The sequence below is a fragment of the Tamandua tetradactyla genome, chromosome 7 (genome assembly GCF_023851605.1).
Source record: "Tamandua tetradactyla isolate mTamTet1 chromosome 7, mTamTet1.pri, whole genome shotgun sequence".
Classification (NCBI taxonomy): domain Eukaryota; kingdom Metazoa; phylum Chordata; class Mammalia; order Pilosa; family Myrmecophagidae; genus Tamandua; species Tamandua tetradactyla.
Window position 1 is genome coordinate 78,226,232 of NC_135333.1, and position 17,167 is coordinate 78,243,398.

General features: G+C 33.1%; 1 protein-coding gene across 20 annotated transcripts in view; it reads right to left on the bottom strand.

Moving 5' to 3' along the window:
- The window catches only part of EPS8 (EGFR pathway substrate 8, signaling adaptor), a 288,863-nt gene that overhangs the window by 50,799 nt on the left and 220,897 nt on the right, over positions 1 to 17,167 (bottom strand). For 16 of the 20 annotated variants that reach the window (XM_077170203.1, XM_077170198.1, XM_077170195.1 and 13 more), the window contains 6 exons: positions 15,691 to 15,770; positions 13,716 to 13,789; positions 4,745 to 4,795; positions 3,306 to 3,373; positions 2,105 to 2,266; positions 555 to 704 (listed from right to left, as the gene is read on the bottom strand). In XM_077170203.1, the coding sequence (XP_077026318.1) occupies positions 555 to 704; positions 2,105 to 2,266; positions 3,306 to 3,373; positions 4,745 to 4,795; positions 13,716 to 13,789; positions 15,691 to 15,749 (564 nt within the window). In that variant the 5' untranslated portion in view covers positions 15,750 to 15,770. The remainder of the gene's footprint in view (positions 1 to 554; positions 705 to 2,104; positions 2,267 to 3,305; positions 3,374 to 4,744; positions 4,796 to 13,715; positions 13,790 to 15,690; positions 15,771 to 17,167) is intronic. The other 4 variants (XM_077170205.1, XM_077170210.1, XM_077170206.1 and 1 more) reach the window with 3 other exon arrangements.

Below are 17,167 nucleotides of genomic sequence, written 5' to 3' on the forward strand. Positions count from 1 at the left end.
TAAAGCACCACAAATTATAATCATATGAAAATTACAGTGCTCTTTGAAATATAAACCTTCAAGGTACCCTGTTATTATTGCTAACTATGTCTGCATATCATTTGGGGACGACAAGCCCTGAGCAATTATTCAAGTCACATAATTAAATTGCGAGCTTTAAATCATATCGTGGGAAATATCTAATAATCCTTGCTATGTGATTGGTGCAAAATAAAAGAGGATAGCATGATTATTTAATATCCACAAAGCAAAGTTTTTAAAAAGTCAATTTTGATTATAAGTCCAAAGCACTCTGAAGAATTTAATATATTATCTTGTAGTATTTTTTTAACAAACAGAAAGCATCTGATTTTTTAAAAAATCCCATTCTGTAGTCTCTTTACTTTATTTATTTGTCATGGAAGCCCTAAGGAAGATATCAAGGTATTATTTTTCCTACAAAATTCTCAGAAACTAAAATATCTAGTACATTCTAGTCTTGATTGAAATAGGCAATTTAATATCTTTCAGAGCACCTACTGAAGAGGAAAATATAAATCATCATTTTTGATCACCTTAATCTCATCACATTGGAAAAGATGAAGATCTGGCTTGTTCTGAGTTGGTTCTTTACACACCAGGGCAAGAATCGAATCATAGTTACATGAATGCATCACAGATTGGCAGTGCTGTATTGTGTTTAGAGGAAAATTCTCCAGTTCATTCTGTAAGTAAAGTAAAAATATAGTCTGTTACTTTTTATTGTATTTATAAAATCTACTCCACAAAGAATCCTAAACATCATACAAATAATTTTAAAGTGTGCAAGTAACATTTGCAATAAATACTTATAAACGTTGCAAATATGCAGAATAAATAGATACAATGGTGGCAGTAGAGAAATAGGCTGGGCTGGGAGTTCAGTAGAGAGAATAATGGCAAAAATGGAATTAGCAGAGGAACAAAGTTATGCTTTTCATTAATGGAGGAAATACTGAATTCTGTATTACTGATTTCCTCAAATTATAGGGTAGAAATGATGTCTTTAAGAGCAAAAGAAGTAAACTGAGGTCTCTTCTCAAAATTAACTATCGCACATATTATTCTTTTCTGACTATGTAATTTCAGAATTCCTTTTACTAGGAATATTTTACTAGGAGATATTTACTAATGTATAAGCTATACTCTCTACCTATAAAGATCCATGCAAATAAAATGTTCATCTAATTAAATTGCTACTTAAAAGCAAATGGACTTTCTGTCCACAATTAGAATTCTGTATTTAATAAAATATATTTGAAGGTGCTTATCTTTATATTAACAGTGAATAGTGTCATGAAGTAATTAATGGGAGAAACTGATTTTGTTTAAGCAAATAAAAAACGGTAGCCCTGAAAACTAGGACATAAACAACTTTTATTATATATCACACATACACATATACATTATTCCAAAAATTTTCTTCTAAATCCTGATTCCCTGAAAACAAGCAAAGGAACATAAAGAAACGCAGGTTCCTTTAAAATATAATGATGAAGATCAGAGAAGCTCTTGATTACCATTCTCCCCAACTACACAATGAGCAAGAGGAAAGAATGGAGAAACTTTGACCCCCCACTCCCACAAGAATAATATGATTATAACAGTTGTTTTATCTTACATCTCAAAATGCTCATGAGAAGATGAGGCTCAGAAAAGTCCTCTTTCAAGAGCTCAGCATCTTACCTGCCAATGTGGGCTTAACGAAAGCTGCCTGTCATGGGGCTGGTGAAAAGCTAATGCACACACATTACAAATCTCTTCAGCCCAATCCACTCATTTACTGAGATATGGTTTGGCCTAGTGGCATAAACAATGATGCCCTACTGGCGCCCTTATTTTAAAACTATGTATTTTTTCTCACTTTTCCCACTTTGTGTTAAAAAACAGTTGCATAGCCGCCCAAATCTCTGGTTTAAAAACTGATTTTGCATGCATACATAGTTGATATTTTTTATTCAAGTCATTGGCTAAAAATACTGTTTTGTCAAACTTTCACCCATTTCAAACAATCTGACCTGATTATGAACATAAATATTTGTGACGCTTTCTTGAAAATAAAGTAGTATAAATTTAACAAACGTGCCTTTGATTCTAAATCAATCAGGCTCACAGCTCTGTCATCCACTTGAAGAATCATATCTTGAGTCCAAACTTTGCCCTTGGCATCGAGCAATTTCAGCTTCCTTATTCCATCATCAACAGTTATCATAGCATCTTTCCGATCCAGAACAAATGTGGTCAAGTGCTTATGATTGTCAGAAAGGAAAAATATTTATAACATGCACACACAACCTCCTAGTACACATCTCCCAAAAGAAAGAAGGATTAACATAATTGAAGTCAGCTGGTAGAGAGGTGCGGGGCAAGCACAAGGTACTCTAGAACTTCAAAGTTATCTTATTGAGAGAATAAAACTAAGCAGGTTTTTGTTTAATAAGGGAAATGATGCTTTGACTCATAAGACATCTATATCTGTTTAATATTGAGTCATGTTTAACAACATAACATGATATAAAAACAAGTTCTTAATAGCTTATACAATATTCTCTTAAAATCAACCTTCCCTCCATTTTATTCCATTACAGTTATTCAAATGTTGAACAATAGTAGGTAATCTATATGAGAGCTTCAAAACTATAGACACCGGTATTGGGCATAACAAGAGCAATCTCAAGTCTGTAACAACTGCAACCTTTTCATTCAACTGAAACCACTTAATGAAAGAAAACTGTTTAAATTTAAGCAAGCATGATAGAGATAGGTATAGTATTGAAACTAAGAGCAATTTAACTATTGCTTCTCTACTTAAATATGTTCTATTATATGCAGAGTTCACCTAGATACAGTACCATTAAGAGCAAATACCTTAAAAGATAATAGAGCAAAAGCTCAAAAATAAACATTGTTTAAATAGAACAAGTAATGACCTTAGATAAAACTAAAAATAAAACTAAACCACTCACTGAACCTGTCAAAAGCTTAATTTTATGAAGATTTTATACTACAAAATAGAAACCTTTGTCTTATTGTGACCCTAATAAGGCTGACCATGATAAATGAGGAGAAAATTTATTTTTTCAATTTATTCTCTATAAAAATAGACCTCAAGCTAACAAGATATTTTTAAATAAAACATTTTGTTTTTACACAAATCTAAAGGAAAGGGTCAACACAACTTAAAATACACCATAGGAATGAAATAAAACATTAATTCTGGTTTTACTTCCAAATTTTATGTTTCTCAAGGGTCATTCTAAATCGTGACAAACACCAAAACATCTTACTTCAACACGGTACTGGGATACATCCGACACACTGCTGACACTGCCCCGTGCATAATTCTTCCTTTGTTCTGAAAGAGAAATTAAAAAAGGCTTTACCCACTAATAGGCTGAAGTTCCTATGCCAGTATCATGTGGCCATCTCTAAAACTAGTCTATCTCACATGTGAATACAGTAGCTGGAAAGTCACCACTGTGTGGTGTATATGAAAACATTCATTGTTCACAGTAAATTGTAAAGCCATGGGAAAACCTAAGTGATATGCAAGAACAACTTGACCCAGTATAATTTTCATAATTCCAAAGGTTAAAAAGTTTATAACAGTTATAAGAAAAAAAAAAGCTTTTGTCTAAAGCTTTTATTTTTAACAAGGAACCTACTTTTTCACAAAAATATAAAATCTGGCTTATAAATTTCATCTGTTAATTCACTGAGAATAAAATAGAAAAATACTGTAATAGATACTGTATTATATGAGTTAGACCACATTACTAAAATAAGCAGATGCTACATGAAACATCTCATTCACAACATTCAAACTATGGGCAGTGTCAAAAGAGATTCAAAACAAGATACGATTGTACTGATTGCCATTAAACATTTACAATTTCACACATCTACAGAACAAACAATACTTAGAATTGTAGATATAAGCTGTTAGGAAAAATGAGAAGATTAGGTAGAAAGTAACTGTATCGAACTCCTTAAAAATACAAAAAAAATCTCTAATTTTCCTATATGAAATGCTGCAAAACCAAAAACAACCTTAAAACACAAAACATGTGGAAACCATATTTGGTATTTGCTACTTTCTAGTCAAACAACCCACTTATTTTTAAGACTCAGAGTTACCCTATTTCTTCTAAAGCAAAGTGCTATGATGAAAAGATCTCTAAGTGAGAACCAGAAGACTTTTTATTCAAGCTTTGACTCTGTCACTAAGCAGGAGACTAAATTTGGGGAAGACCCTTAACTTTCTGGGCTTCAGCCTCCTTACCTGTGTAATAAAAGCGTTAAGCAAGTCAAATCAAAAGACTGTGAAAGCATTAATATGCAGACATTTCTATTAATATTTTATACATATAAGCAGATTTCCTAATAATCATTTTTTCCAAATATAAACATGCTTATTTCAGCTTATATGGAAGTTTTGGTTCTTCCTACTGGACTAGGAGTTGAAAAGTTCTGCTGAACATAAAAGCAAAGCAAGTATATATACTGATTCAGAATATTAATAGATTTTCCTAGCTTTGATAAATTTTTGTTCTGCAACACATAAGTAATTAAATTCTCATTTATATTTATTTAAAATTTTTAGGAGAAAATCTCCATATGCCCTGTGTTATATCAGTCTGATATTCTAATATGTTCTAGTTTTGCTTTTGCAGCATTACAATTACTTAATAAAAACAGGCACACTACAAAGTTCAGTATCCACTACCTTTCTTTTTTTGTTTGGATGATGACCTGAAGAAGTATGATCCATCTGGTCCTACCAAAGTAATGTAATCAAAAAGAAAGATCCAGTTTCATTTCAAATTTTCTTTTCCAATACGACAAAACATAAGCCTGCATTTACATGATTGTATTCTATGTATTAAAAAATTTAAACAGATATGATTTTTCTAATTATTAGGTGAGGATTAGTCAATGTGAAATATTAACAAGTGGATAATTGTTCTTGGAAAAACGATTATAACTCCTGAAATGCAATCTATATTTCAGAAACATAACTGATAAAAGCACTTTTAGAAAACGTAAGAGTCAGTGGCTCATCACATTCTAATATACAAATTTCTACGGCAGACTCTGAATATGAGGGTAGCTCTGTTTCCTTGGCCCAACCTGGGGATAGAACAAGAAATGGCAGTGGTTGCCAGGGCATCCAATTATGATAGGGCAGTCCCAGGATGTTCATATGCTTTTCTGAGCCTTTCAGATAAATGATTAGCAAACACAATTGAAGATCAAAATACTGTATGTTTTATACTTAGAGAATGTCATTATAAAGCAGTGAGAATTTATTCCCTAGATTCAAACTCATAGAAATAACACTTCACAGAAATAGAAAAAGACTACACCTAGACAGAATTTGCAAATAATGATATCAATTGATCATTTCAGTTGCCTAGAAGATATGGTGTCATTTCTAATGTTCCTAATCGAGAGCCCTTTTAGTAATCCCTAAGCTGCTTTTTCTCCCATGCTGCACCGTAAATAACATGTATATGTTAAGAGAAATTACCTTTTAAAGATCCTAAGTATTTATAAATGCCATAAAGTGGATTTATAAATAAAATAGTAGTCCCAGTAATGTTAGTTCAGTAAATAAAGGTTAAATTTAAAATACAGCTCCTAAAGTAGCAATTAGAGTACATTTTTTATAGGAATCATATGTACCTACAAGTATCATTGTAAATAGTAATTATGCTCCTGCACTGAAAAATCTCAACAAAAGCCTTACAACAGAGTAAAAAGCGTAGAAAAAAAAATCTCTTCCCACTTTTCAAGATAAAGTCTTATGATAAAGTTTACTACTTTCTCTAACAATGCTTTTTAATCTTTGCTGCATATTAGAATGAACTTTTAAAAAATACTGTCTGGGTCCCACTCCCCCTAGATTCTAACGTAACTGATCTAGGATACAGCTGGGGTACAAGGATTTTATGTAAGTCTCCCTAGAGATTCTAATGTTAAAACCACTACTCTAAAATCTGTGCAAATGACAATTTTCATTGTCATTTTCAATCAAAATTTTTATTTTCCAAATTAAGGGTATAAATCATAGTCAAATGATATATTAAATAATAACAATACATTTGGCAATAGAATTTTGGATCTCTGAAATTATAAGCTACTTACTCTCTATCTCCCTTAGAATCAAACAGAACTAGGAACAAATAAACAGCACCCACCCTTTAGTTGTTCATAATACCAATGTTCATGTTTCACCAGTTTTCCCATTAACTTTTAGTCTATGGGCTAGAATATACAAACTCAAAGAAAGAGAGGTAGGGTAAATTCAATAACAAGTGATGAAATTTCTGTACATAAAATTTTACTATTATAAGCTTGATATGCTGTTGGGTAAATTGATGCTCAACTTCCAGATCATAAATATTAAATTTAGGTACCATTTAACTTTTCAATTAGCAAAATTACAAAGAATACGCAGGTCTCAGCATTTACACTTGAGTCCTTTTTGCTTGTACAGGGAATTGCATAATTAGCAACATTTGGAAGAAATAATATTCAGAATATTTTCGTTTTCTCTTTCTCTGAAAACCAAGTGTTACTTAGAATGCAAGGATTTGCCAATTTAAAAGATAAAAAGCATAAAAGGAGTTACTGAAAATTTCTTCCGCTAAGTAAAACAATGTGGTAAGACATGTTATTTTACACTTGAAAATTTTTTTTGCAAACACATTAAAGTATTATTCTTTTCCCACTATTTTTATGTATACTCCCCAGAGAAGAGAAGTGTTTAATGGGAATCAGTAAGGAGCACTGAGAAATCATTATAAGCACCCATTATCTAGGCAAATGCAATTGCAGTTTGTCAAATCAGTATCTGAACCAAGATACCATTTTTAAAATAAATAAAGCTGTTCTTTAAATATTACATTAAGAATTAACTCTACTGTCTTGTTCAACAGATCATTAAAATGGCCTACCCCAAGAATAAAAAAGAAGTTTCTAAATTTTCAGTCAAGCTGGGAAAATTGCCAAACTTTTAGAGTTACATGCTCTGGCACACTCTATTAAACTGAATTTTTACTCTAACATTGCCCAACTTCCTCATGGTAAGGTGGATAGTGAAAGGAAAACCAAGTTTTAACTTCTGTCTAAAGTGCCACTGCAATCTGTTAAGAGATTGCTTGGACTTCAATTATGACAAAGAGAAAGTCAAGCTCCAAACGAAGATCAGAAGAAGATGAGAAGAGAGGGACAGAAAAAAGAGAGGAAGATAGGTAGAAAAAGAAAAAATGTGTAGAGGCAGACATCTGTGGTATATGTCAGGCACATATTCAGGGAAGTTTATAGTAAACTCTATTATGCAGAAACTGTGCAGTTTACAGGTTACTGATGCACAATTCTTACCTGAGAAGTAAAAGAAAAGTATGAAAAATGTAAATATATTTTCTAACTCGTTAACATCTCAAAAACTCCAAACCCGAGGCTAAAATAAGACCTGGGAGAGTGCCTATCATATTATCCATTATTGCCTGGCCTCTCAACAACCTAAATTTCAAAGTTACACTTAGTGTTGGTAATAACAACAAAAGATTACTAATCAGCAATTCTCTGAAACTTGAGTTTTTCTGGAGATAGGGTAACTTTAAAAAGATTTCCTTATGGTAAATGGTCACAGCTCAAAATCAGCAGTATATAATTTAAAGTAAGCTGCTTTTCTAGGAAGAGACCCCATAATAAATCCACTGAATGGCCAATACAGATATCATCCTGACTAATCCATATAAACTTGCATGTTTTAGTGCAGAGACTCTTGTGTACTAAAAACCTATTTACTCTACTAACAAGACGATTTTCTACCTAAGTTTCACAGCCCACAACATATCAGAAGCAATGACAGAAGCAGATATGTTAGTAACAGAAAAAGTGACAATCTTGGGACCTGGTCACTCAGAAAAAGGAATCTCAAATATTCAAAAATTTTTAAAACGATTCTGAATCATTTAGTATAAAGGTAAAGAATGCAGCCTCTGAATATATCACAATACAACAAATTGCAGGTACAAGGATGACCCTCTGACTCATCAACAAGAGCCTATATGTGCTACCCCTTGAGGGAACGGAATGTTTAATGCATTTTATACATATTTCCCTTAAAAATGATTTTAAATTTAGTGCCTAAAGAAGGAAACAGGCTAGCTGGAAAAATATATAAAATTTCCAATTCCCTGATAATACAAGCCAAATGAAATAATATTGTCTTGAATAAGTAGAGGAGAAAAAGTAATATTTGTTTTCCTCATCAAATGCTATGTTATCAGAGTGTGGAGCCTCTCACATGGTGGCTTTAAGATTTTTTGTATATTAATGAAAAAATGACAAAATAGGGTTAGGAAAAGTGCAAAACACTTTGTTTTCATTAAAAAAAATTAAAATTAATACATACACCAAAAAAGCAAATGTATTGCTATAAATTTACAATATATTTATGGGATTTCTAAAAAAATATTTCTAGTGCACTATAGGGAGTAATATAAAGAATATAATGATTATAAATGAAGATTATTCCCTGATCCTGACAATGCATCACTGTAACTAAATGAGTAACATCATTTGGAGGCAACATCATGAATCTGAAGACCTAGGACAAAAAGTGACCCTCCTGTACTCCTCATCACTCTCAGAATAAGCTTTCTACTTCTATTTCTCATAAGAGCTTCCACAATATTAGTATAATTTCCATTGTTTAGATAAGGAAACTGGAGTCAATGGGTTAAATAATTTGCTCAAAATGCCATTCAGTTGGTAAAAAAAAGCCATGATCCAGTCACAGATCCTTCGTCCTCCAAAGCCCATGTTGCTTCTCTAAGTGGATTACTGAAGCAATCGGCAGCACAACGTGGTCTCAGACCTGACAAGTGTCCTCATGAAATGGAAAACTTGCATGAAACCCCTAATACTGATATGAGCCCAGTGTGTTAAAAAAAAAAAGTGGTCATTATTGTGAGAACTTTTGTTCCCGTGTGCTAAATAAGATCCTTACATCCCAAAGAACTTCATGTGCCACCCATATAGGCAATTTAATTTTTGGAAGACTTATTCAATGAGATAATAACTGTAAAAGGAGAAATTTTTAAAGAAAACTAATAAATTATATTACTAATCTCTCCTTCCCCAATTTTCTAGTTAAAGAGAGAAAACTGAAATCATTCAGACTAAGAGGCAAGAAGCTCCTAATGTTAACTAAATATAGTTAAGAAGTCAACTGGAATTTATCATCAAGGTTTGCTCAAAATATGAATATAATTTTTCACTGTCATTTATTCATCTATCTATACATTCTATAGGCATTTATTCAGAACCTGATTAAAGGGAAAACACTATAATGTGTGTGTTTGTATACAATGTGTTGAGCAAACAGTAGTATTAGAATAAAGAAGTAAAACACTATTAGTAACCTCCAGGAAATTAAAACCATCTTACTTCTAAACCCAAAATATTGCTAAGTCTTGTTTCTTCCTCAAAAATGCCTCCAGAATTTGCACCCTTTCTATACCATTTTTATATCTTTCTTTTACCTATACACTGGTCATTTTCATCACACTGCACAAAGTTAACTGTATTTTCTTATAAGCAAGATTTCCTAAATTGCGTAACTTTGTCAGATGACCTGATTTTAGAAAAGGACTTTAGCTTGCTCATATGTTAAAAAAAAAAGGGAGGGGGGAGGATAAAAATGTACTGCTAGAAAGCTAAAGATTTCCAGTCATTAGATGTACAATTTTATGAAGTTTCTCCTAATAAAATAATCATTAAAACTGGCAGGTGAATCTTGTTTTCTATCCCTTATTCCTTTCTTAGCTCTGTTAAAATTGACCTCTGGATCTGCGGGGTTTGTGAGGAGATTAATACTCTTTCCTCTTAACAAAAATCCTTAGGGCTCTTATTTAGATCTCTAATTCACCTATTTATACTCTTCAAATCCAACCTCATTACTGTTACCAGAGTTACCCAAGATGGATTTGACCTTATTATTCCTCTGATTAAAACACATTAATAATGCCTATTGACTGCAAACAATATCCAAATTCCTTAGTATGAGTCTTCCTATATGTAGCCCATGTTTACTTTATTGCTTTTATTTGCCAATGTGCCACACTGTACTCTCCAACTAACATCAATCTGTTTGCAGTTTATTAATTCATTTCACAAATATTTACGGAGCATCGATTATCTATCAGGCATTGTACTGGGCCTACGGAATACTAAGTGAACAAGACAATTAAGGCTTATATAGAGCTTATAGTCTAGTTTAAAAAGTTTCATGTTGCTATTTGCAGTGACCTCCTGTACCGTAAAGGCCTGAAGAACACCTACTCATCTTTCAGAACTCAGTTCATCTCATCTCTAAGAAATCCCTCCTGATCATTCCTCCAACCAAGAAGCATTGAGCACCCCATCATACTCTATGAACATTGCCATCCAAACACAGCCCTTTATCAGAGCACTGCATTTATTAGTCTACCTCACCATAATGGGTAAAACAACGACCATCATGAAGTAGTAATCTTTGAAATGAATTAAAGAACATGGAAATAGAAACCATAAAGATTATGGTATCGCATGCACAACACCTAATAAATATCTGTTTAGAAATAGGCTGAATGAATTCATTCCTATAAAAACAAGTTTCCCTTTTCACTTGTCTTCAAATCACTTTCTAGACTAATATAAAGTCAGGGACTGTATATTATTATCAGGTCTGAGCACATATTAATCACAAATAAATATTTGTTGATTATATTCTTTATACCCACAAGTCACAACTACTAGGTCATGGTAAGTGTGCCCTAATATAATAATCAAGAAAATTGTAAACAACTGGTGAAGCAGATTGACAAGGCCATAGGAAGATTTATATATTTATGGCATTAAAGCCATTTTATAAGTCTATGGTTTTGAATCATAAAGTCTATTCACTAAGTACATATACAGAAAAATTGCAAAATCTTATAATTGTACATTCTTACCAAAGTCAAGAAGCCATGGATCTATAAAATGTAAAAACAATTCAACAACTTGAGGATATGCTGTTTGTTCCTATAGTAGATAGTAACAATAATAACTATGATAGTAAATACATGAAGTGTTTACTCTTTGCCAGAAATATCATTCTAAGTATTTCACATGCATTAATTTATTTAATTCTCATATTAACCCTATGAGATGTCTTTACTATACAGATAAGTGAGGTACAGTCAGATGAAACAATTTGCCCAAGATTATTCAGCTAATAAGTAGTAGAACTGGATTTGAATCCAGGAAGTCTTTTCCAGAATGTTTCCTCTTAATCACAATACTATTCTGACTCCTACTATTTTTTTTTTTTTTTTTTTTTTTTTTTTTTTTAAAGGAAAGACAGAGAGAAGGAAGGAAGGATAGAAGGAAGGAAGGAAGGAAGAAAGGGAAACATTTTTAAACATTTTCTTGTTTTATTGTATTCTGTTTCTCCGTTTTTGTTACATGGGCTGGGGCCGGGAATCGAACCGAGGTCCTCCGGCATAGCAGGCAAGCACTTTGCCCGCTGAGCCACCGCGGCCCGCCCCTGACTCCTACTATTAAGCAGTAATAAAGAAGTCATGCAGATACTGTAAAAACAAATGCCTTCTATGGTATATTATGGGATTTTTCAACTTCTTTTTAGTAGTCACTTCTATTTCATATTCGAAGCTTAAAAATATCATGTGTAGAGAGACAATCTATAGAAAGCACTGGAAACTAGTGAAGAATTGAAAGTTTATTATTTTGCAATGCAGGAAATAAATTAAATAAAGGCTATGAGTCATACTGCAACACTACCCCAAAAGTTCAAGAGCTGTAAGGAAGATGTTATTTAAACTGCCAGCGCACAATCAACCTGGGCAGGTATGAAAATCAACAAACCTATCACAAATGTGTTTTGGAAAAATCCATCTCAAGTGTTGGCACTATGAAAAAGACTCTTTGGAAATCACTGTAATAAATGTATTCTGCAGTCTTAAAATATATGACAGGAAGCAAAGGTCATAACTTTGGCAGATTTTTGTAGAAACTCTTCCTTAAAATGCTTATTTATCTATCACCACTACATTCCCAAAAATATCACTTTGAAAAGGTAATTTTTTAAAAGTGGGCTAAAAACAGAATTATAGAAACAACTGGCAAGAACCAGGAGAACACAAACTCTGCTGGCCTGTTCAACTCCAGAATACAGTCAAAGGACTGCAGTAACAGGGTGAGTGACAAATAAAAAAAGAAAGGCTACTTCGAAGCAGTATTATCAACCCTGGCTGGTTCCTCTCTAATCCTCACCAGCATAGAATGGAATGGGTTTGTGCTTCCAATGCAGATCGCCGGTTCTGTTCCCAGAGGGAACAGAGTAACCCTTCTGCACATAGTGGGAGCATGCATGTCTGACCCCATCTATCTGATGGTGGCCTGAGAGGGACACTGTCCCAGAACTTGCCCTACATGCAGAAGGCAGCTCATGGAACTCTCCTATGGAACAGATTGCTGTAAGAGAACAGACTGGTTGTGTTGCCCAGGGCAATGGAATGCGAGCTGTAGGACACAGAGTGCAGTGTTCTAGACCATGTGGAAACTGTTTCCTAGGGACTTCCAAGTACCACATGCATATGCCAAGACAAGACACATGGCCCAGTAAAGAGGCATGCTCAGAAAAGGCGAGGGAAACCCTTATGCTTGATCTGGAGCTAATCTTTAAACTCATTATATAGATAAGACCTGAAGGAGAGCACTCAACAGGTCAATCCAAAAGTAACGGGAAAGGCGTTTATTTTTTTCCTTCTTCTTCTTTTAATTGTTGTTAGCTCCTGGCATTTAAGGAAAGCTCTGTTATAACATTAACTAGATACAAGTTTAATAAACAAAATACCCCAGAGTCTAAATTTCAATGATGACACATTAGAATATAAAAATGTCCAGGTTTCAACAAAAAGTTACAAAACATACAAAGAAACAGGAAGTAATGGCCCAGGTAAAGAAGAAATTAAAGCATTAGAAGTCATCAATAAGGAGGACCAGACCTGGGACATTCTAGACAAAAACTTTTAAAAATAGTCCTAAATATATTCAGAGACCTAAAGGAAAACTCACATAAGGAACTAAAAGTTATCAGGAAACTGAAAGAAGAAAATAAAGAGAATGTCAATAGACATGAAAATTATGAAATGGGACCAGAGATCAAGACCAGAGTAACAGAAAATAAAAATTCCCTAGAAGGATTCAATGGCAGATTGGAGCTGGAAGAAGAAAGATTCAATGAATTTGAAGATATTCAAAGAAATAACGGCTGAAAAATTCTGTAACTTTACAAAAGACATTAATGTCACATCCAAGATGCTCAATAAATGTCAAATAGGATAAACTCAAATAGGTCCATGCATGGCATATTATAATCAAACTCTCAAATGCTAAAGATAAAAAGGGAATTTGGAAAGCTACAAGAGAGAAGCAACATGTCACATACAAAGGAGTTCCAGTAAGATTAAGTGCCAATATCTTGAGGAATTCATGGGGGCAAGAAGGCAGTGGAATAACATATTTGAAGTGCTGAAAGCAAAAAGTTGCCAACTGAGAAAGTATTTAAAAACAAAAAGTTTTAAACAATGCAACAAAAAGCAAAACTATCAGAATTATACCCCAACAAATAAACATACCATAAAGGGCCTTTGCGCTTGTTTTTGAACTATGTTCTCTGTCCATCTGGGAATAGGTAGGTGATCCGTAGCCACTGTAACAGAAAAGAAAAGGGCTAGTGTGCTAGGTTAAAGTCCAAAGTAAGCAATAAAGACTCAAAACTATAAATTTTCAATGCACTATAATCATCATGTGATTCAGTAAAATGAATTGGGTTTGTACTAACTGTGTTTGTCAAAATGTGTCACATCCTACTCTGGTAAGTGGTCAAAGAAATAGACTGTAAACCATACTACTCAAGTGAGGGTTGAAGTTGGTACAAATCAGCTCCCTTTCAAATGCCAAGTTAGAACTACAGCCAAAACAATTCACCATCATTGAAACTATCTTACAAGAGTGAAGTTTGCCAGATTGAATAGAGTTCTGAGCAGCAATCTACTTATAACAAACTCTCAATATTCAAGCTGTAATGGAACAGGAAATGTTTTCCTAGATACTTAAAATATTTAACCTAAAATACATTATCATTAATTTGACCTGCTTTATCCCATAGCTAGCTTCTTGTGACTAATATGTTATTGGAGGTAAGCACCTATTTGTTTGAATTCTATTCATTTACTCAGCAAACATTTATTAAGCTCTAGAACCTAGAAATATAGGGAACATAGAAGGGATGAATACAGTGAATAAGACAGGTGAGTAAAGCAGTTACAATAGAATATAATATCTAGGTAAAACTAATAGATACAGCATGCGGTATCAAAGGAGGATTAACTTTTCATTAGGCTGTCCAAGATTTAACTATGAAGTTGATATTTAAGCAGAATCTAAAACAATGAAAAGAAACTCAACAGACATGTAGAGAATTTAAACAAAAAAAGGCATGTGGAAGTGGTATAGGTTCAAAAAACAGCATGGTGTCTGAAGAAGAAATGCATACAATGTGATGTGCACAGAACAGACAAATTGCTGAAAAGGTAACAGAGAAAGGCTTTATAGGCTTTGTGCAAGAACCTCTAGATAAAGTCAATATCTTTATTCAAGGAAGTGACATGATAAATGGATATTTGTTGTAAGAAAATGCATTAAATGGATATGTAAGAAAAAGGAAAGAACTGAGGATGTAGACAAATTTTCTGGCTTGAATAACTGATGGACAAGATTTAAGAGGACACTTGACATTCTTTCCTATTGTCTGAAGCGATTTCAGACTAAAGAAATTTCAGATAACCTTTGTCAAGAAAAAAGGCAAAGCATAACTCTTTATAATATGAATAACCCAGTTCTTAAAAATGATGGGTGAAATATATATCACAATGGCCAATATCAAATAACAACATTAATCAAAATATATAAGGGAATGGCCCCTTGAATCAGGGTTGTGATTTCAAGTTTCAACCAGAGCCTTAGGGATTGTTTTGTCTGTTTGTCTGATCTGATTTTGTTTTACACAATGGTAATATCTTGGCAAAAATCTTGGCAAATATCTGGTTTGAACTAGATGATATATGAGCCTCCTTAAAGGCTAATATTTTATGAGTAGCAATAATAGAACGCTCTAGGGAAACTGGAAACTCTGAAGTAGAGCAAATGTGTCAAGCATGGACAGCAATAATATGTAAAATACCAGAACGAAATGTCTTCTGACTATGAAATCACTATCATTGGGGTTGATATTTACTTAACCATTCATTCTTAACAATCCCACAATACTTTTTTTTTCTTTTTTCTTTCTTTTTTTTGCATCGGACACTGGGAATCAAATCCAAGTCTCTGGCATTGCAGGCAAGAACTTTGCCTGCTGAGCCACTGTGGCCCGCCCTATCCCACAATAAAATTTTAATAACGTGTTAGTGTTACAAATAAATTACATCTTACTGAGGAATGAGCTATAAAAAGAGAGGAAATTAATCTTTTTCATTAACCATATTATGTAATTAAAACCAGCATATTCAATCCCTCCAAATCAAATCAATTATAAACCTTTCAACTTACTTCATTTGAGATGTATACATTCCCAAACCACTGGGATGATTAGAAATATGACCATTCATCGTGGCTTTCACTCCTATGTCCTGAAAAAAAGAAAGGCACATAGATTGAAGCTGATTAAAGGGTCATGGCACGTCAATCTCAAAAAAGTTATTCAATCACAAATACATGTTGATTTTAGGCACTAGAAATACAAAGATCATTAAAGATATCCACTCTCAAAAAGCTCAGACTCTGGAGGTACAGAAGAATATATAAACAAAGACCAAAAACTGGCATTCAACATTAATATACTAAAATTGTAAGCAGATTTAAGTGAATAAAAAAAATCTAAATATATCTCGAATCCTCTAAGTATATAGGCATAATTCTATATTTTGCTCAAACGTAGAATCAATTGTCAGTTTTAGGAAATGTTAATGTTCACTGTTTCAAAATAATACAGACTCATTAAATTTATAAAAATTGAAAGTACAGGAAAGTATAAAACTAGAACAGTATAACAGGCAAAAACATCACCAGGAGTCCTATCATTTAAAGGTAACCATTCAACAGTCCTGTAAATTTCCTTCCAGTCTTTTTTTCCTGCTTGTAGTTTTCTCTCCTTCTTTCCCTCAAAGCACATTTGTCAACAACCTAATCAAACATTCTTGGATACACAAATTTTCAAGAAAGTATTTATTTACACTTTCCTTTTACATTTCATTTTAAAAATTAATACCAGACATTTAACGTCACAAATCATTTTGTTATCAATTTTGCAAAACTGAGCAAATTTCCTTCAAATAAGATGAATGAATAAGTAAAATTCTCTCACTGTCAAATTCAATGATTTTTTTCTTTTTTTCTTCTCAACGACACTGCTACCTTTGATTTATTTTATTTCCTCCTGGATATTTGATTCTCCCTGGTTCTGTCACTAAACTATTCTGGATCTTGTCTTATTTTTCCAACTTTTGTCCTTCCATATACATTACATTATTATGCCCTCTTAATAACTGAGAGGTAGGCAAGACATAGGCCAGTTTTATTATAGAGACAAGGAGAAAGGAGGTAGAAGCATTAACAACTATTGAGTGACTATTACGTGGCAGGTACAATAATAGATACTGGGACTACCAAAGTAAACAAAACAGATTCCGAACTATGAGGTCAGTAGTCTATTCAGAAAAAACAGACACGCCTGCCATGCTGGAGACCCAGGTTCGATTTCCAGTGTCTGTCCATGCAAAAAAAAAAAAAAAAAAAGTAAAATACAAATTAAAAAAAACAAATATAAAATTATAAACTGTAGTTACTATTATTATAAATGGAAAATTCAGGATGATGTGAGAACATATAATAGGGGAATTTGATTCAGATTACAAGGGCAGAGAAGGCCCACATAAGGAAAGAACATTTGAGACCTGGTAACTTCTTCAAATCTCAATTCAAACTCCATGTCCTCAGTGAAGCTTTTACTGACATGCCTGAGTAGGTA